The sequence below is a fragment of the Papio anubis genome, chromosome 4 (genome assembly GCF_008728515.1).
Source record: "Papio anubis isolate 15944 chromosome 4, Panubis1.0, whole genome shotgun sequence".
NCBI classification, from domain to species: Eukaryota; Metazoa; Chordata; class Mammalia; order Primates; family Cercopithecidae; genus Papio; species Papio anubis.
In genome coordinates this window covers 143,224,851-143,245,861 of record NC_044979.1, presented here as the reverse complement: position 1 = coordinate 143,245,861, position 21,011 = coordinate 143,224,851, and the positions used below count along the sequence as shown (strand labels likewise).

The 21,011-nt window shown below is 56.6% G+C and overlaps 1 protein-coding gene and 1 pseudogene across 2 annotated transcripts in view; one reads left to right on the top strand and one right to left on the bottom strand.

The window, feature by feature from the left end:
* Nucleotides 1-19,301, bottom strand: part of FBXL18 (F-box and leucine rich repeat protein 18) — a 47,318-nt gene extending 28,017 nt beyond the window's left edge. Inside the window, exons 1-3 of one of the 2 annotated variants that reach the window (XM_031664923.1) lie at nt 19,123-19,301; nt 17,423-18,966; nt 8,417-8,635 (exon numbers count right to left, since the gene is read on the bottom strand). In XM_031664923.1, coding sequence (XP_031520783.1) covers nt 8,417-8,635; nt 17,423-18,903 — 1,700 coding nt within the window. In that variant the 5' untranslated portion in view covers nt 18,904-18,966; nt 19,123-19,301. Of the gene's footprint in view, nt 1-8,416; nt 8,636-17,422 lie in introns of both variants that reach the window. The other variant, XM_031664924.1, reaches the window with a different exon arrangement.
* LOC116274827 lies at nt 1,588-1,672 on the top strand (annotated as a pseudogene).
* Nucleotides 19,302-21,011: the final 1,710 nt, after the last annotated feature.

Genomic DNA, 21,011 nt, shown 5'->3' with positions numbered 1-21,011 from the left:
ATGCATCCTGGCCTGTGAAACCATCATGCCATGTACTTGACTTACATCAAACTCGACCGCCTCTGGCTCCAGCTCCCGAGGCTGCTAAGGAGCTGCTGTCAGCCGGGCACGGTGGCTCACACCTGTAATCCCAGCACTTTGGGAGGCCGAGGCGGGCGGATCACGAGGTCAGGAGATCGAGACCATCCTGGCTAACATGGTGAAACCCCGTCTCTACTAAAAATACAAAAAAAATTAGCCGGGCCTGGTGGCGGGCTCCTGTAGTCCCAGCTACTCGGGAGGCTGAGGCAGGAGAATGGCGTGAACCTGGGAGGCGGAGGTTGCAGTGAGCAGAGATCGCGCCAGTGCACTCCAGCCTGGGCGACAGAGCGGGACATGGAGCTGCTGTCGAGACATGGAAGGTGATTTGTCTTTTTTTTTTTTTTTTTTGAGACAGGGTCTTGCTCTGTCTCCTAGACTGGAGTGCAGTGGCACAGTCAGCTCACTGCAGCCAGTAGCTGGGACCACAGGCACACCCCACCACACTGCCCAGCTAATTTTTTTTTTTTTAATTTTTTTTGAGACGGAGTCTCACTCTGTCACCTAGGCTGGAGTGCAATGGCGCGATCTTGGCTCAATGCAACCTCCACCTCCCAGGCTGAAGCGATTTTCCTATCTCAGCCTCCCGACTAGCTGGGATTATAAGTGCCCGCCACCATGACTGGATAATTTTCATATTTTTAGTAGAGACAGGGTGTCACCATGTTAGCCAGGCTGGTCTCAAATATACAGGCTCAGTGATCACCGCTTTCGGCCTCCCAAAGTGCTGGGATTACAGGTATAAGCCACCATACTCCAGTCATTATTTTTTTATTTTTTCATTTTTTATTTTTTTTGAGGCGGAGTCTGGCTCACGCTTGAGCAGTGCAATGGCGGATCTCAGCCACTGCAAGCTCCGCTGCCTCCGGGTTCAGCATTCTCCTGCCTCAGCCTCCCGAGTAGTTGGGACTACAGGCCCATGCAGCCCGGCTATTTTTTTGTATTTTTAGTAGAGGCGGGGTTTCACCCGTGTTAGCCAGGATGGTCTCGATCTCCTGACCTCGTGATCCGCCCGTCTCGGCCTCCCAAAGTGCTGGGATTACAGGCTTGAGCCACCGCGCCCGGCCCTATTTTTTAATTTTTGTAGAGACAGGATCTCACCATGTTGCCCAGCCTAGTCTCAACCTCCTAGGCTCAAACAATCCTCCCTTCTTGGCCCCCCAATGCACTGCGATGACAGGTGTGAGACATGGCACCCAGCCAGGATTCGTTTCTCACCACAAGCAAGGAATGAAGCAGGGGGACCTGCTCTTCCACATACCCTGGGGGGTCACAGGCTGCAGCTGTCTCTGTGGCCAGGAAGGAGCAACCTGCTTTGGAGGTCCCTGGGTGATATGAGGAGGTACCACCCTACAGTAGTGTGCAGAGGGGACACCTGGGGCAGAGGGGGAGTCTCTGTGGATCGGGACAGAAAGGCCAGCCCTTCTTGGTGGTCAGAGGGCACTCCCATGCGGCTTCATAGTCTGCTACATACATACGAGGCTCAAAAAGACCGAGTTTGAGATTAAGATCCTCCTATAGTTCCTCAATGTGATGACTGGGTGTTCACACTCATCGGCAAGATGTGCCTCCCTCAAACCTTGTTAAGATGCTATAGGCCGGGCGTGGTGGCTCAAGCCTGTAATCCCAGCACTTTGGGAGGCCAAGGCGGGATCCGAGGTCAGGAGGTGGAGACCATCCTGGCTAACGGTGAAACCCGTCTCCTACTAAAAAAAATACAAAAACTAGCGAGGCGAGGTGGCGAAGCATGTAGTCCCAGCTACTCGAGAGAGCTGAGGCAGGAAGAATAGAGTAATGAACCGGGGAGGCCCGGGCTTACCAGTAGAGAGCTGAGATCCGGCCACTGCACTTCAGCCTGGGCGACAGCGAGGCTCAGTCTCAAAAAAAAAAAAAAAAAAAGGTGCTATAAACACATTACCCATCAGATGTGAAGAAAGAAAAAAAAAAGGAGGCCAGGTGCAGTGGCTCACGCCTGTAATCCCAGCACTCTGGGAGGCTGATGCAAGAGGATCACTTACTTGAGTCCAGGAGTTCAAGACCACCCTGGGGGCCGGGCATGGTGGCTCACACCTATAATCCCAGCACTTTGGGAGGCCAAGGCGGGCAGATCACCTGAGGTCGGGAGTTCAAGACCAGCCTGACCAACATGGAGAAACCTCATCTCAACTAAAAACACAAATTAGCTGAGCATGGCCAGGCGCAGTGGCTCACGCCTATAATCCCAGCACTTTGGGAGGCTGAGGTGGGCGGATTATTTGAGGTCACAGGAGTTCGAGACAAGCCTGGCCAACATAGTGAAACCCCATCTCTACTAAAAAATTAGCCGGGCATGGTGGCACACGCCTGTAATCCCAGCTATTCAGGAGGCTGAGGCAGGAGAATTGCTTGAGCCAGGGAAGCAGAGGTTGCAGAGAACCAAGATTGTGCCACTGCACTCCAGCCTGGCCAACAGAGCAAGACTCTGTCTCAAAAAAAAAAAATTTTAGCCGGGTGTGGTGGCACATGCCTGTAATCCTAGCTACTCTGGAGGCTGAGGCAGGAGAATCGCTTGAACCTGGGAGGCAGAGGTTACAGTGAGCCAAGATGGCACCACTGCACTCCAGCCTGGGCAACAAGAGCAAAACTCCATCTCAAAAAAAAAAAAAAAAAATTAGCTGGTTGTGGTGGCTCATGCCTATAATCCAGCTACTCCAGAGGCTGAGGTAGGAGAATCAGCAGAACCCAGGAGGCGGAGGTTGCAGTGAGCCAATATCGTGCCACTGCACTCCAGTCTGGGAAACAAGAGCAAAACTCTGTGTCAAAAAAAAAAAAAAAAAAAAGGAAGACCAGCCTGGGCAACATAGGGAGACTCCATCTCTATAAAAAAAATTTAGGCCGGGCGCGGTGGCTCAAGCCTGTAATCCCAGCACTTTGGGAGGCCGAGATGGGCGGATCACGAGGTCAGGAGATCGAGACCATCCTGGCTAACACGGTGAAACCCCGTCTCTACTAAGAAATACAAAAAATAGCCGGGCGAGGTGGCAGCGCCTGTAGTCCCAGCTACTCGGGAGGTCCCAGCTACTCGGGAGGCTGAGGCTGGAGAATGGCGTGAACCCAGGAGGCGGAGCTTGCAGTGAGCTGAGATCCAGCCACTGCACTCCAGCCTGGGTGACAGCGCGAGACTCCATCTCAAAAAAAAAAAAAATTTAAAAAATTAGCCAGGAGTGGTGGCATGCACCTGTAGTACCAGGTACTGAGGAGGCTGAAGCAGGAGGATCACTTGAGCCTGGGAGGTCAACGTTGCAGTGAGCTGTGATTGCACCACTGCACTCCAGCCTGGGCAACAGAGAGAGACCCTGTCTCTAAAAAAAGAAAAAGAAAGAAAAAGAAGAGACAGTGGCCAATACACAGCCGTGTGTGAAGGTGAGTCTGTCAGGGACAGGAGGGTGCTGGCCATAAAAAGAGTCAGCACCATCACGAGCGACAGGTTACCAGCGACAGGTCTGTCGGCAGCCACGCCACTGGCCCACTGGCCGGCCCTGCAGGCTGAGACACAGAGAGACGGTTGAGACCCCAGGCCACCCAGCGGACGGGGCATGTGAGCTGCACAACAGCCCAGGGCCAGGTCCTCCCTCTGGCTCCATAATCCTCCAGGCAGGAAAAAAGATTAGAAAGAGAAAAGTGGCCGGGCTGGTGGCTCACTGTAATCCCAGCACTGGGAGGCCGAGACGGATGGATCAATGGTCAGTGAGATCAGACCATCCTGGCTGACACTGCAGAAACCTCCGCTCTACTAAAATGTTTAAAACTTAGCCGGGCGTAGGTGGCGGGCTACTCGTAGTCCCAGCTACTCGGGAGGCTGAGGCAGGAGAATGGCTGCGAAACCCCGGGAGGTGGAGCTTGCAGTGAGCTGAGATCCGGCCACTGCACTCCAGCCTGGCGAGGCGAGACTCCGTCTCAAAAAAAAAAAAAATGCAAAATTAGCCGGGCTGCAGGGCGGCGGGCGCCTGCAGTCCCAGCTACCCCGGGAGGCTGAGGCAGGAGAATGGCGTGAACCCGGGAGGCGGAGCTTGCAGTGAGCCGAGATCGCGCCACTGCACTCCAGCCTGGCGAGTAAGCGAGACTCCTGTCTCAAAAATAAAAATTAAAATTGGGAAATTAAAAAAGAAAGAGAAAGGCCAGGAAAGGGCAACAAATCGGCGCTCCTCCTCCTCCCGCGCCCTGGGTGCAGAGTAGGGGGCGGGGCCTGCGGCCGGTTCCCGGGAGCCCCAGCGCCACCTGCTGGGCCCCTGGGCACAGTTGCAAAGGCCAGAGCTGCAGAGCTGACACTGACTGCTAGGTCCATAGGTGCCCCGGGCTGGAAAGCCTGGGGAAGGCCGGTCAGACCCTGTCTGCAGGTCAGCTGGGACCTGCGGCATGGGCCAAGCTGCTGTGATTGGGGCCAGCGTGGAGCCAGGCACAGGCACCGAGGCTACGAGGAAGCTGTGGTACAGGCATCTGTGGACACGGCCTCTCCCACCTGGCTTTGGGGTGGTATCTGACTGCCAGCAGGGTGGGGAGAGAAAGGCTTTCAGCAGTCCTGGGGGAATCCAGCCTATGTGAGCACAGAGGTCCCTGCAATGCTATGACCCTGTCATCTGCAGAAGATCCTGACAGGGCCTGCCCAGCACGGAGCCTGGAGGTTCCCACGGAGGCCCCCTCAGCCTTGGATAGCCCTGCACAGCCCCCCACATGGCCCGTCTCCTCTTCTAGGCGTGAACTCCCATCCCTCCAGCACTCACTCCCTGCCTCATTGCTCATTTCTCCATCTGTAAACCGGGGCTGATAGCACTGACCTCACAGGTGAGGCTTGAGCAAGAGGCAAGACGCAGTGCCTGGAGCAGACAGAATGCGCAGGACAGAGGCACCAGGGGGCCCAGGCAGGCACCCTGGAGGGGCACACACAGGAGGTGCACTGCGAACACGGAAGCCTCAACACCCTCATCCCACTCTGTTGGCAGCAAGTGTGACGTGGGTCCCACCACAGGCCCGGGCGCTGCGCCAGGTGCAGGACACAGGGGTGGGGAACGGGGTCACAGAGGGACTGGCACAGAGGGATGGGTACGGCTTCCGCCCAGCAAGTCCTGGGGCTGCTCTCAAACACCACGCAGCAAGCATGGGTGATCAAGGGCTCTCCCAGGCACCTGTGTGTAACCAGCGCCCTCTGGGGCCACCTGTGAGCTCAGCGCCGGGCTCAGCTTGTGCCTGAGGACACAAAAACACCAAAGAAGAGCTATGGAGCACCAGCCTTCAAAAAACAGACCGTCCAACCGGAGAACGTAAAGAGCTTCCTGCATCCACCTTAGATCATCAGACTTGCCTAAGAAACATGCAGGTGCAGGTCAACCCAGGAGGCCAAAGGAGAAGCTCCCGGAGCCGGCCACAGGCAGTAGGTAAATGGAGGAGAGCAGCTCAAAGCAGGGGCTGGCATCCGGTGCCACGTCCAACCAACCCGCCTGCAGCGCCATGCAGAGAGGATTCTGAGGACCAGAAGGAAAAGCAGGCTCATCGGAGCAGGAAGCCTTCGAGGGTGGGGCCGGGGGCCGCCCCATCATGAGCGCAGCCGTCCTGAACTGCTTGGGGATTGTGGACGTTCTCCGCTGCAGCAGGGAAACGGAGAACTCCCAGAGCCAGTCCTCATCGCTGCAGGAAAAGCCACACCCCTGCAGAGGTCCCAGACTCACAGGCCACAGAAGACAGGCAACACCCACTCCCAAGTCCCTTCAACAAAACACACCTACGCAGGAGGTGGCAGCTCTGGGTGCACAGTCGCAGCCTCCCACTGGCTGGAGGGCCTGTGAGTGGAGTCCAGCTGCAAGCATATTGGGGAAGAAGGCCCGAGGCTCTTCCCGCAGCTGACAGGGCAGAGCTGCCTGCATCCGCCACACCTGAGAAAACCCAGCTTTGGCCTCTGGGTACCACAGCCTCACAGAGCACAGTGTGCCCCTTCCCCCAACAGCTACCGCCTGTCCCCAAGCCCACTCGGCTAAGCCCTTTGGAGCCTGTGACCCACTCAGCCTTCCTAAAAGGGGGCACACATCAGCAGGCGTCACATCCAGCTCACAGCACAACGATGCTAAGGTGTGAGGAAGCAGAGCCAAGGGGCTAAACTGGAACATTCTGGCCACCACCCAGGCTGCCCCGCTGGTTCCACTGCAGGCAAAGACAAGATCCAAAGCAAAGTCAAGGACACAGTGACCGTGTTTTCCATAAGAGCCATGAGCCAGGGCTGACCACCCAGACACCCAATTGAGGGCCATCAGGCCAGCACTGAGAACAATCACTTCGGGCTTTATTTACTGACACAAGAAGACTCTACGGTATCGTGTTACATTTTTAAAAATCAGATTACAAAACAACACGAGAACCCTATCTCCAGCTGATTCTCCAGGGAAAATTGGCAGCTTTCACTGTTGGGAAACCTTCACTTAAAAATAGGTTGATGTTGGCCATGCCTGTAATCCCAGCACCTTGGGAGGCCGAGGTGAGTGGACCACCTAAGGTCAGGAGTTCGAGACCAGCCTGGGCAACATGGTGAAACCCCGTCTCTACTAAAAATACAAAAATTAGGCCGGGTGTGGTGGCTCACGCCTGTAATCCCAGCACTTTGGGAGGTCGAGGCGGGTGGATCACAAGGTCAGGAGATGGAGACCATCCTGGCCAACACAGTGAAACCCCGTCTCTACTAAAAAAAATACAAAATATTAGCCAGGCGTGGTGGCAGTGTAGTCCCAGGTGGCACCTGTAGTCCCAGCTACTTGGGAGGCTGAGGCAGGAGAATGGCGTGAACCCGGGAGGGGGAGCTTGCAGTGAGCCAAGATCACGCCACTGCATTACAGCCTGGGCGACAGAGCAAGATTCTGTCTCTGAAAAATAAATAAATAAATACAAAAATACAAAAATTAGCCAGGTATAGTGGTGCACACTTGTAATCCCAGCTGCTCAGGAGGCTGAGGCAGAAGAATCGCTTGAACCCAGAAAGCAGAGGTTGCAGTGAGCTGAGGTCCCGCCACTGTACTCCAGCCTGGACGACAGAGTGAGACTCTCTCAAAAAAAAAAAAAAAAAAAAAAAAAAGGTTGATGCATAGTCTAAATTTTTAAAAAGTACTATAAACACAAGTTGTTTTTACAACCAGAGAGGGGGAAACCCCAACCAGGGTTATTCCTGAGAAAGCCAGCGGCAAACCGCAAGGCCAACAGACTGCTCCAGAGTCTGGCCAGCAGGGCTGTCGGGACCCAATGGCTCGAGACCTCCTGGCTGGTGGCTCTTCTCGCAACTCTGTGAACAGCTGGGGCCTGCTTCCTGTCACCTCTCCCCACCTGCAGGGACACGAACACTCAGGGCATTCATGTCCTGCTGTCCCCTTGGCCGGGCGCACGCCTCTCTCCGGAGCCCTGCTCACTTCAGCACTCAGCCAGTCCTCCTGAGAGGTCTTTAAATGCGTCACTCCCCAGACCGCCTGCGAAGCTCTAGCTCTCTCCAGGAATCGCCTCCTCCTGACTTGTGTTCAATTCTAGGTGCTCACCTGAGTTCCTGCTCAGCAGCAGAGCATCAAACTCCAGGACGCCCTGTCACGAGGGGAAGTGGAGATGCTAGCTAGCTCAGGGAAGAGGGGCCAGAGCACGTGGGCCTTCCAGAAAGGGTGGCGAGGAGAGGGAGAAGGAAGGGTTCTCTGTTAAATCTACCGCTTTTACCCACAACTGCCCAAGTAACCACTGCTTCTAGATCTAAACAACGTGCAGAGATGTGAAAAATCCAGAGTTAAAAGATGGTTGCAGGCCAGGCGCAGTGGCTCACGCCTGTAATCCCAGCACTTTGGGAGGCCGGGGCAGGCAGATCACCTGAGGTCGGGAGTTCGAGACCGGCCTGACCAACATGGTGAACCAACATGTCTTTACTAAAATACAAAATACACACTGGTGGCACACGCCTGTAGTCCCAGCTACTTGGGAAGCCGAGGCAGGAGAATCGCTTCAACCCAGGAGGCAAAGGTTGCAGTGAGCTGAGATTTCGCCACTACCCTCCAGCCTGGGCAACACAGTGAGACTCAGACTCGAAGAAGAAGAAAGAAGAAGACTTTTGGACTTGTGGGAGAGAAGAGCTTGAACTATCTAGAAAATTTACCACATGGCTAGGGAGTGCTCAAGGAGAGGTTGGGCCACGCGTGGGAGACCAAACCCCTTGCTTTCACCGTCACTGCCTGGTGCTCGTCAATTCCAAGAAATCCCTGGTAGGCACTCGGTGAGGGCTGGGGATCAGGTCATGGGATGCTGGCGATGTCTGCAGCCCCTGAAGCTGTACACAACCCACATCACTCACCTGCGGAGAAGCGACTGCTGCAGGCTCTTGCAGGTGGCAAGGGACTCCCCGGTGAACAGGTGGCACATGACGACATGTAGGCAGCGAGCCATGAAGGCCAGCACGGCATCGGGCTGGAGGGTGCCGCTGCGGGAGACCAGGCACAGGCGCTGTAGCGAGGGGCACTGGCTCAGCGCCTGGAAGAACTGGGCGTTGGCGCTGAAGTAGGGCTGCTCCAGCCTGCGGGGAGAGAGGGCAGCTGTGAGGCCCGAGGGAGGGGCTGGCAGGCCAGGCCAGCTGGGCGCCTGGAGGTGCTGCCAGTGGAATCTTCCTGGCCTAGGGCCCAGCCTGGCTGTTCCCACGCCCACCCCATACCACTGTCCCCTGGAGTACTGGGTGCCGACGCAGACCCCCAGGGTCCCCCTTGGAGATCTGATTTGGAGGTGACCCGGTGGGCCTGATGCAAGCAGCCAGCCGGTGTCTACAGAGCCCAGCTTTGAGTCACCAGCCAAGGTCATAGGCATCTGTGTCCACAGCCTGCCTGGTGCACCCCAGACTGCCAGGCACCCCGTCTTTCTCAAACGCTGGTGTGCTGGGTAGCAGATGCAAAGAGGATGTGGCCCCTGCCCTTGGGAAGCTCAACTGGACGGGGAGGCAGATGGGGACTGAACACCATGAGAGAAGGCAGTAATCCGGGAGGTGGGGAGAGGGGGAGAGGGTGGGAGATCTGGGAGGGGGGGTGGGGTGGGCAGGAACCTCAGCCAGGTGGGGGCCACTCCAGCTACGACAGATGGGAAGACAGAGCTGGGCGGCTGCAGGGCCAAAGCAGGAGGCCGAGGGGAGTGAGGCCAAGTTAAGAGGTTGGCAGCCAGGGCAGGGCCGGGTCACAGGGCAGGGAGGCCCCACAAGTCCACACCAAGGCTACAGTGACAGAGACCAAGATGGGAGAACCCAGGGGGAAGGGGAGGACTTGGGAAAGGGAAGTAGGGGACGACGTTCTAGATCCTTCCTGGGGAGTCCGTCCATGCAGACGGAAAGCAGGACAGGCTCGAGGAGCAGTGGCAGATATGGGGATACAGCACTGCTGAGGACAGGTCCAGGAGCCCTTGGAGAACCAGGCTGTGGGACTGGGCAAGACCTGGACTGTGGCAGGCCGTGGGGTGCAGTGAGCCTCTGAGATAAGAATCAAGAGGGAGCAGAGAGGCTGGAAGGGAACTCACATGACTTCAGGGGCTGCCAGGAGCTCCTGGGGTGGAGGGAGAGCCGCTGGAGGGATGGGCTAAGGAGAATGGGGAGGGGCTAGTGTGGGTTGAGCTCCAACACGTCCCCCCCACACACACTATGCAGGAGTCCTCACCATGGGACCTGAGGGTGTGGCCTTATTTGGATGCAGGTTCCTTGTAGATGCAAGGGAGTTAAGATGAGGAAACATCCTGCCTAACGGGGGCTCTAAATCCAATGACTGGGTTCCTTATAAGGCCAGGTGAAGGCACAGAGATACCCAGACACAGACAGAAGGCGGCCAGGTCACTACAAAGGCAGAGACTGGGGCCACGTGTCCACCAGCCAAGCAGCACCAGGCGTGGCCACCAGGCACCTGAGTTCCTCCTTACCATCGTCAGAAGGAACCACCCCTGCCCACAGCCTGATTTTGGGCCTCTGGGCTCCAGAATCGTGAGACAGTAAATAGCTGTTGCATTAAGCTACTCAGTTTGTGATCAATTGTCCTGGCAGCCCCAGGACCCTAGCTCAGATGCTGAGGACAGCCAGACAGCCACAGCAGAAGGCGCCACAGGCACGGAGACCCATCCCTGGTAGGTGACACAAAAAGACCAAGGCAGGGCCAGGCCTGGAGGCTCACACCTGTAATCCCAGCCCTTCAGGAGGCCAAGGCGGGAGGATCACTTGAGCCCAGGAGTTTGAGAACAGCCTGGGCAACATAATGAGAGACTAGCTCTACAAAAAGTACAAAAATTACCCAGGTATGGTGGTGTACACCTCTACTCCCAGCTACTCAGGAAGCTGAGGTGGGAGGATCACTTGAGCCCAGGACATCGAGGCTGCAGTGAGAGCTAGGATTGTAACACTGCACTCCAAGCTGGATGACAGAGTGACGGTTTCGCTCTGTTGCCCAGGCTGGAGTGCAGTGGCCGGATCTCAGCTCACTGCAAGCTCCGCCTCCCGGGTTTACGCCATTCTCCTGCCTCAGCCTCCCGAGTAGCTGGGACTACAGGCGTCCGCCACCTCGCCCAGCTAGATTTTTGTATTTTTTAGTAGAGACGGGGTTTCACCGTGTTAGCCAGGATGGTCTTAATCTCCTGACCTCGTGATCCGCCCGTCTCGGCCTCCCAAAGTGCTGGGATTACAGGCTTGAGCCACCGCGCCCGGCCGCTCGGCTAATTTTTTGTATTTTCAGTAGAGACAGGGTTTCACTGTGTTAGCCAGGATGGTCTCGATCTCCTGACCTCATGATCCGCCCACCTCGGCCTCCCAAAGTGCTAGGATTACAGGCGTGAGCCACCGCGCCCAGCCAAAAAACTTTTTTTAAAGAATACAGGAAGTGGCCGGGCGCGGTGGCTCAAGCCTGTAATCCCAGCACTTTGGGAGGCCGAGACGGGTGGATCACGAGGTCAGGAGATCGAGACCATCCTGGCTAACACGGTGAAACCCCGTCTCTACTAAAAAGACAAAAAACTAGCCGGGCGAGGTGGCGGGCGCCTGTAGTCCCAGCTACTTGGGAGGCTGAGGCAGGAGAATGGCGTGAACCCGGGAGGCGGAGCTTGCAGTGAGCTGAGATCCGGCCACTGCACTCCAGCCTGGGCGACAGAGCGAGACTCCGTCTCAAAAAAAAAAAAAAAAAAAAAAGAATACAGGAAGTGTGGCTCATGAGACTGGTTATCGCGTGTGTGTGTGTGTGTGTGTGTGTGTGTGTAGATGGGGGTCTCACTATGTTGCCCAGGCTGGTCTCAAACTCCTGAGCTCAAGCAATCCTCCTGCCTCAGCCTCCCAAAGTGCTAGGATTATAGGTGTGAGCCACCATGCCTGGCAGTTAATTTTTTTAATTGATTTAAGTAGAAATTCTCAGCCAGGTTCGGTGACTCACGCCTATAATCCCAGCACTCTGGGATGCCTAAGCAGGCGGATCACCTGAGGTCAGGAGTTCGAGACTGGCCAAAATGGCAAAACCCTGTCTCTACTAAAAATACAAAAATTAGCCAGGTGGGCCAGGTGCGGTGGCTCATGCCTGTAATCCCAGCACTTTGGGAGGCAAAGGAGGGCGGATCACCTGAGGTCGGGAGTTTGAGACCAGCCTGACCAACATGGAAAAACCCCATCTCTACTAAAAATACAAAATTAGCTGCTCATGGTGGCACACACCTGTAATCACAGCTACTCGGGAGGCTGAGGCAGGAGAATCGCTTGAACCCGGGAGGCGGAGGTTGTGGTGAGCCGAGATAGCACCATTGCACTCCAGCCTGGGCAACAAGAGTGAAACTCCATCTCAAAAAAAACACAAAAAAACAAAATTAGCTGGGCGTGGTGGGGCATGCCCGTTATCCCAGCTACCAGGGAGGCTAAGGCAGGAGAACTGCTTGAACCCGGGAGGCAGATGTTGCAGTAAGCTGAGATCGCGCCATTGCACTTCAGCCTGGGTGACAGAGCGAGACTCTGTCTCACACAAAAAATAAATAAATAAAATTAAATAAATAATAAAACGACCAAATTGTCTTTATTTTTCTAAATTTGTTTGGTTAAGCTATTCAAATTGTTTTCATTTAAAGATAGTAATAAAGTGTTTTCATTAAAATGTATTTTAAATACCACCTCTCCCTAAAAAAATCCTAAAGTGAACATCCCTTTGCAGACCTGAAGGTGGGAAACCGGGAGGGGTAAAAAAGATGGTGCAGGCGCCGCATCTGCTGAGCTGCAAAGTCACCTCTGGATTTCTCTCCAAAGCAAAAGCAGGAGGCTCCAGACAGCAGGAGATGGAAACAGGGCGTCGGGCAAGGATGGCTGCCATCGTGTGGTCACTAGGTGGCGATGTGGATCCACACTACCCGCCCCGGGGCGACTCGAGCCTCAGGGGTTAAAAACCAAGTCGGCAGGCCGGGCGCGGTGGCTCAAGCCTGTAATCCCAGCACTTTGGGAGGCCGAGACGGGCGGATCACGAGGTCAGGAGATCGAGACCATCCTGGCTAACACGGTGAAACCCCGTCTCTACTAAAAATACAAAAAAAACTAGCCGGGCGAGGTGGCGGGCGCCTGTAGTCCCAGCTACTCGGGAGGCTGAGGCAGGAGAATGGCGTAAACCCGGGAGGCGGAGCTTGCAGTGAGCTGAGATCCGGCCACTGCACTCCAGCCTGGGCGACAGAGCGAGACTCCGTCTCAAAAAAAAAAAAAAAAAAAACCAAGTCGGCAGAGCATGAAAAAAAACTTTTTTCCACTAGATAACCACATCCACATTCATCCGCCCCGGAGGAAGTCACCTGTCACAGGTGTTCAGGACGTGGCAGGCCCATGGGAGTGACTGGTCAGGCAAGGGGCCTGGCACGCCTAAAGCTTCCCAGGCTCCCATGGCACGCCACCTAGGGCATGGCACCCAGGACCGTGGCAGAGCTGACCTGACTCGAGTGACCGGCAGCATCTGCAGGGAGGATGGGGATGAGGAAAAGGCTCCCACTGTGCCAGGCCTCACCTTTGAGTGAGGATCCAGCCTCCCCATCCTGCTCCCCAAGGGGGCACCTGGGTCTCCTGGTGACTCTGTGGGCATGAAAGGCGCTGAGCTCACAGTGCAGGGGCTCCCAGCTGGCCACCCACCACACGGGCCGTGAGAGCAGCAACCAGGCCTCTGAGGTGTCCCTGGGGTGGCTCCAGGGCCTGGCTCTGAAAAGGATGGTCCACTTCTGCCCAGATGCTGCCCTGGTCCCGATCACAGCAGCCCGGGTGACTCAGGGTAACATGCTCCCCCACCCTCCACCCCAAGCAGGGCTGAGTTGGTCTGGGGAAAGAAGGTGCCTTTTCTGTCCAATTTGTAATCCCCTTACTACTGAGGTGTGTCCAAGCTCCAGCCAGAGCAACTCCTTCCTGCACCACCTCCTCTCTGCCAGGAGCCCCGACAGGCACAAAGCTGGGGGTCACGGTGTGGGTGCTGCCAGTGGCAGCAGCCAGCTGGCCTGGGATTCCAAGCTCTGCCACTAAAGAGACTCCGGCCGCCCCAGGATGCAGGCTCGGAGCACCGTGCCAGCCTCCAGGGGTCCCAGCGCCGTTTCCTCTGCACAGCTCCTGCCCACGGGCAAGCGAGTGCCACCTGCTCCTTTCACTGCAGCGTCCCTGGGCTCCCTTGCCGCAGAAGGCAGGAATCCAGAGGAACGGGGCCAGCTGGCAGCGTCTGGGAAGCAGCGTCTGTTCTGAACAGGCAGTACCCAGCTCAGAGCAGACGTGGTTCTCAGGGACACTGGGCACAGGCTGGAGTTTGTGCACGGAGATGGCATTATGAGCAGGGTCAGGCTCTTAGGCTGGCCCATACAACCCACTGACCCTGGGGCCCGCGGGCCTCTCCACGCTGCCTCCATGGCCCTGCTCCTGAGGAAGGCCTTTGGCCCTGGGGATCCCGTCCCAGACCCTGGGGGCCATCGGGGACCATGAAATCCCCCTCACCCCAGGAGGCTGGAGAAAGCAGCCGTGTGACCTGGGCAAGTTCGTGCACTCTCTGGGCCTTCCTTTCTTCATCCATAAAGCGGGTACAACTGCGTTGACACTCATAGGTTGTTGAGAACATCAAAGGGGTCAAGACCTGTACACCCGGGAAAAGCACCTGGCAAACGTCACATGAGCCCAAAGGTCCCCTCCACCCACGGCGGCGGCCATCACCTCTGCCTCTTGCTTCTGGAACACCCCTCCCTCCAGCCAGTGCCTCCCTTGCTGACAGCCTCTGCTCGGTCTCCCTTCCACATTCTTTTTCCTCTTCCTGGCCAATCCTTGCCACGTGTGCCCCAGCCCAATCCATGGGCTCGCCTGTTTCCACAGCTAAAGGCCACCTATGAGCTGAGGACGCCAAAGCAACTCTCCCAGGCCAGACCTCAGCCTGGACTCAGGGCTTGGCTTAGGCCCATCAACTAGGAGGCCCTTAACAGACCCTCTGGACCGGGCACGGTGGCTCACACCTGTGATCCCGGCCCTCTGGGCAGCCCCGGCAGGAGGATCACTTGAGCCCAGGAATTCAAGACCAGCCCAGGCAACATAGCAAGACCCCATATCTACAAAAATACAAAAAAAATAGCCGGGCATGGTCGTGTGTGCCTGTAGTCCCAGCTGTTCGGGAGGCTGAAGTGGGAGGATCACCTGAGCCAGAGGAGGTTGAGGCTGCAGTGAGCTGTGATCATGCCACTGCACACCAGCCTGGGAGGCAGAATGAGACCATTTAAAGAAAAAAAAAAAAAAAAGTGGGGAAAATCCAAAATTTACATGTATTTTGAGTCAAATTTCTAAAGCAGGGAGATTCTGAAAAGTCACCAGTCTGGTTCTCTTTTTTTTTTTTTTTTTTGAGACTGAGCCTGGCTCTGTCGCCCAGGCTGGAGTGCAGTGGCCGGATCTCAGCTCACTGCAAGCTCCGCCTCCCGGGTTCACGCCATTCTCCTGCCTCAGCCTCCCGAGATGCTGGGACCACAGGCGCCCGCCACTTCGCCCGGCTAGTTTTTTGTATTTTTTAGTAGAGATGGGGTTTCACCGTGTTAGCCAGGATAGTCTCGATCTCCTGACCTCATGATCCGCCCGTCTCGGCCTCCCAAAGTGCTGGGATTACAGGCTTGAGCCACCGCGCCCGGCCACCAGTCTGGTTCTCAAAGCAACGGTCTCCAGGATGCCTGGGTCAGAGCATGAATAACCACCCCGCTCCCCAAGCACGGAGCCCCGCACTGGCTCAAGCTCAGAATCAAAGCGGCCGATCCAGGGCCTGGTGCCTCCACCAGACAGGAAATACAGAGGCTTCTAGCAAAGGGGCCGATCCAGGGCCTGGTGCCTCCATCAGACAGGAAATACAGAGGCTTCTAGCAATCTGCTCTGCCATTTGGAGTCCTGGGTTTGATCCTGGGCTTCTCAACCCAACCCTAAGAGGTCTGCAGCGGGAGCAGGCCGAGAGGGAGGGTGGCGCCCAGCTGGCTGCAGGGCCCTGGAAGGCTCCAGGGTGTGAGCCTCCAGCTCTGCTGCTCCCCAGCAGACCCGGCCACTTCCTGCCATGCCTTCTGCGGGACAGTGAAGATTTACAAGAGGCCCCTTATCTCTACTCTGCATGGCTCCAGGGCCAAGGTCAAGCTCTGGTGTTTGCGAGAGACTCAGCTCCTCCTGAGCTCCCACAGCCCCATCTGGGAAACAGGAATGATCAAGGCTGCAACCTCAGCAGATTATGGCAGGGAAGATGGGCTCAGTGCATGGCTCTCAGCAAAGGCACAAAGTGAATGCTAACTATTCTGGGGAGAATGACATGTGTCCACGTGCCCCTTAGGCTGGAGCATGACTTCATGTACCCACCACCCACCCCACCAGCTAAGGAATCACAGAGACACCAACTCACTCATCTAAGTCCTGCCTCCACTTTCTCCCCCACCTAGTCCCTTGTAGTACTGAGGCTCAAGGCCTTCACTACCTTTCGGGTAATTTTCTTTTCTTTTCTTTTTTTGACAGACAGAGTCTTGCTCTGTTTCCCAGACTGGAATGCAGTGGCACAATCACAGCTCACCGCAGCCTCAACCCAACCTCCCAGGCTCAGGCGATCTCCCACCTCAGCTGCCTGAGTAGCTGGGACTACAGGCACGCACCACCACACCCTGCGAAATCTTTTTATTTTTTGTAGAGTTGGGGTCTGGCAATGTTGCTCAGGCTGGCCTCGAACTCCTGGGCTCAAGAGATCCTCCACTTGATGCTCTCTGGCAGTCGGTTCAGAGGGTCCAAGGCACAATTTCCAAGTCTCTGGGGTTTCTTCACATGGTGCTTACTGACCCAGAAAACATCTGCCTTGCCAGACGTGGTGACTTATGCCTTGTAATCCCAGAACTTTGGGAGGCCAAGGCAGGCGGATCACCTGAGGTCAGGAGTTCGAGACCAGCCTGGCCAACCCGGCGAAACCCCGTCTCTACTAAAAATACAAAAAAATTAGCCAGGTGTTGTGGTGCACACCTGTAGTCCCAGCTGCTCGGGAGGCTGAGGTGGGAGAATCACTTGAACCCAGGGGGCAGGGGTTGCAGTGAACCAAGATCACGCCACTGCACTCCAGCCTGGGTGTGTAGAGTGAGACTCTGTCTCAAAAAAAAAAAAAAAAAGCAAAGATAGAGGCCAAGTGCAGTGGCTCACACCTGCAATCCCAGCACCAGCACTTTGGGAGGCCGAGGTGAGGCCTGCTTGAGCTCAGGAGTTCAAGAAAAGTCTGGGCAACATAGTGAGACCTTGTCTCTACAAAATTTTAAAAATATATATATATAGCCAGGCATGATGGCATATGCCTGTAGTCCCAGCTACTCGGGAGGCTGAGACAGCAGGATTAATTGAGCCCAGGAGGTTGAGGCTGCAGTGAGCTATGATGGCGCCACTGCACTCTCAAAAATAAATAAATAAATAAAAGTTAAATTAAAAAAAAAAAAGGAATTGCATTGCAAAGTCAGGTGAGAAAGACCTGGGTTCGAATCCTGACTCTCCCACCTACTAGCTCTGCCGAGTGGCAACAATAACACACCTGGCAGGCTCGTGAGAAGACTACACAGGATGACTCACAGTAGGGCCGGGCAATCACTCAAACACGATCAGGAGTAAGAATGCTAAGCTCAGACATCCGCCTCCTGTACCCCCGGCTCCTCCAGATGCCGCTCTCCCCCGAGCCCCCTGAGACCGACGTGGCACGCGGCGAGGCCCCGCCCCAGCCTCTGGGCTCCTGGAGGGCAGGCCTGCGGCAGCGCTGCCTGCAAGCTCCACGCAAACGCCCCATTTCCCTCCGCCAGCCTCCAGCAGAGGCCCGGGAGGTCCCCGTGGCCCCCTCACCTGAGGTCCCTCAGCCGCTTGCAGTGCTTCAACATGTCTGAGAGCGCGGGCATGTACACCACCTTCCCCATCATGCCCAGGTTGGCCAGCGACAGGGACCGCAACTGCTGGCACTGCAGGCCGATACTGACCAGCCCGGAGCCCGTAAGGACGCTGGGCAGCTGTGCGAGCGTCAGGTGCCGCAGGAAGGCCAGCTGGCCAATGGCGGCCACCTCCGAGTCTCCGACGCTCTGCGCGCGGCTGCAGGGCGGGAGCGAGTTGCGGATGGCGGGCTCGTTGCGCGGCATGGCGGAGGAGAAGTTGGACCCGATCAGCTCGAGGTGTTCCAGGAAGGGCAGGTTCTTCAGCAGAGACCAGAACACGGAAGAAGGCTGGGGGCCCGCCTGGCCGGAGAAGGGGCTGGGACAGGACTGCACGCCCACGCGCACTTTCTTGCCAAAGCCACGCGGCACTGCGTGCATGGCGGGCTGGGCGGGCGCACGGTCGGCGCGCGGCGCGGAGTCGGCGACGGAGCAGACAGGCAGGGAGAGGGAGCGCAGGTGACGCAGCCGGGCCAGGAGCTGGCAGAGGTGGCGGCCCAGGCCCTCCGAGCTGTGGTGGTGGGCGGCCGAGAGGTTCAGGTGGCGCAGGTTGCAGCAGGACGCCACCAGCGTCTCCAGGATGCTGCTGTCGATGTCGTCCTCCGCCTTGCGGAGCAGCGAGTCTGGGGACAGGCAGTGGACGCAGCCGCTGAGGTTCAGGCTGGCCAGGCTCCGCAGGTCCTTCCCGCCGTTGATGACCTGCTGGATCAGATGGCCGCCCGACAAGGTGCAGCGGCTGAAGCTGAAGTAGAACGGGTTGTTGAATTTCATGTGCTGCAGGAGGGAAGAGCCGTTCAGCCAGGACTTGGGCAGCTGCAGGGCATCCAGCGCGACGTTGCGCGCCATGGAGTCCAGGAGGTTCTTGGTGGCTCCGCTCTCCGCGAAGCTGCCGGGGACGGAGATGAGGAAGGCGTGGAGGTTCTGAGGCGTGCGGTCACTAAGCACAGCCAGGTAGAGCCGCACTACCTCCTGGTTGATGTAGCCGGGGGCCAGGCGCGCATAGAAGACCCGTAGGTTCTGGTAGTGCGGCACGTTGCTCTGGCCCACCATGAGCTGGCCCGAGAGGATGGCGCCCTCGCGTGTGCGGTCCAGAATCTCGAAGTACAGCAGTAGCTTCTCCAGGCTGGTGCAGCAGGGCACCACGCCGTACGAGGGCGTGAACAGCGTCTGCTTGAGCTCCCGCACGCGGCTCAGCGTGGCCTTGCACTCACTGCTCAGCTGGCTGGCGTCGAAGCCGGGGCTCACGTCGATGGCCAGCGAGCGCAGGTGCTGCAGGGCCGAGAGCATCTTGGAGAGGCGCAGGGAGGTGAGGTGGCAGCCCGAGAGGTTCACCTTCACCAGGCTGCGGCAGCGGGCCACGTGTTCCACAGTGGAGCCAGGCAGCCAGTAGCAGCCAGCCATGCTCAGCTGCTGGATCTCCCGGCCGATCTCCTTCACCAGCTGCCTCACCTTGTCCTCGCTCGCCTGCGGGACAGGGGCAGGGCAGGGCAGGCAGAGGAAGGAAAGGGCTGAAGGCACCTAGGGGTCTCCAACCCTCAGTGTGCACACTCCCCCTAGTGCAGCGGCTCCACCGGGAGGGAAGCTCCCCACCTCTCCCTGTCTACCTGCCCGCACACTGACCTGGAGCCAAGAGTCGAGAGTACCCAGCTAAGTGGGACTGGTAGAGGGGTGCAGCCATGGTAGAAAATGGTTTGGTAGGCGGGCACGGTGGCTCACGCCTGTAATCACAGCACTTTGGGAGGTGGAGGCAGAGAGATCACCAGGTCAGGAGATCGAGACCATCCTGGCTAACACTACTAAAAGTACAAAAAATTAGCAGAGAGAGGCCGGGCATGGTGGCTCACACCGGTAATCCCAGCACTTTGAGAGGCGGAGGCAGGCGGATCACCTGAGGTCAGGAGTACAAGACCAGTCTGGCCAACATGGTGAAACCCTGTCTCTACTAAAAATATAAAAACTAGCCGGGTGTGGTGGTGGACACCTGTAATCCCAGCTACATGGGAGGCTAAGGCAGGAGAATTGCTTGAACCCAGGAAACAGAGGTTGCAGTGAACCGACACAGTGCCACTGCACTCCAGCCTCTGCGACAGAGTGAGACTCTGTCTCAAAAAAAAAACTTACCTGGGCGTGGTGGCAGGCGCCTGTAGTCCCAGCTACTTGGGAGGCTGAGGCAGGAAAATGGTGTGAACCCAAGAGGCGGAGTTTGCAGTGAGCCGAGATCGCGCCACTGCACTCCAGCCTGGGCAACAGTGCAAGACTCCGTCTCAAAAAAAAGAAAAAAAAAGAAAAAAGAAAAAAACAGGCCAGGCACAGTGGCTCACGCCTGTAATCCCAGCACTTTGGGAGGCTGAGGCAGGCGGATCACAAGGTCAGGAGACTGAGACCACAGTGAAACACTGTCTCTACTAAAAATACAAAAAATTAGCCCGGACCAGGCACAGTGGCTCAAGCCTGTAATCCCAGCACTTTGGGAGGCCAAGATAGGCGGATCACAAGGTCAGGAGATCGAGACCATACTGGCTAACATGGTAAAACCCTGTCTCCACTAAAAAATACAAAAAAACTAGCCAGGTGAGGTGGTGGGCGCCTGTAGTCCCAGCTACTCGGGAGGCTGAGGCAGGAGAATGGCGTAAACCCAGGAGGCAGAGTTTGCAGTGAGCCGAGGTCACGCCACTGCACTCCAGCCTGGGCGACAGAAGGAGACTCCGTCTCAAGGAAAAAAAAAAAAAAAGAATAGCTAAAACTTAAAAAACTGACAGTACCAAGTGTTGACAAGACTGCAGAGCAACTGGAACTCCCGCATCCTGGTAGGGGGTGTAAAATGGTGCCCTCCCACTGCACCACTGGAGAGCTGCATATTTAACTTTACAAGAAACATCGAACACCTCTCCTGTGACCCAGCAATTCCACTCCTAGGGATCCACCAGAAAGCAAGTCTCCAACCCCTCTCCCCGACTCCCAAGGCCCTAGGTTCCCTCCCAGAACGAGGTACACATACATCTGCGCCCTTCTCCCCAGGCGGCATACCACCCACACTTTTCTGCCCCTTGCTTCTGTCCCTCAATGCATCCTGCAGACAGCGCCAGTCAGGACTTGGAGTGACTACCACCTTTCCATCAGCACACAGGGTTCCACTGGCAGGCTGTGCCCAGTCCTTAAAGACTGAAATCTAGCTTGTTTCTTTTTTTTTTTTTTTTGAGACTGAGTCTGGTTTCTGTCACCCAGGCTGGGAGTGCAGTGGCCGGATCTCAGCTCACTGCAAGCTCCGGGCCCCAGTTTACTTATTCTTCCTGCTCCCAAAGCCTCCCCGAAAGAAGGCTGACCACAGGTTTCCGCCACTTCACCGCTAGTTTGTATTTTAGTAGAGATGGGTTTCACCGCGGTTAGCCAGGATGGTCTTGATCTCCTGACTTGATCCGCCCGCCTCGCCTCCCAAAGTGCTGGGATTACAGCTTGAGCCACCGCTACCCCGGCCTAGCTTGTTTCTTATCTCCTGCCCCCACGCCTAC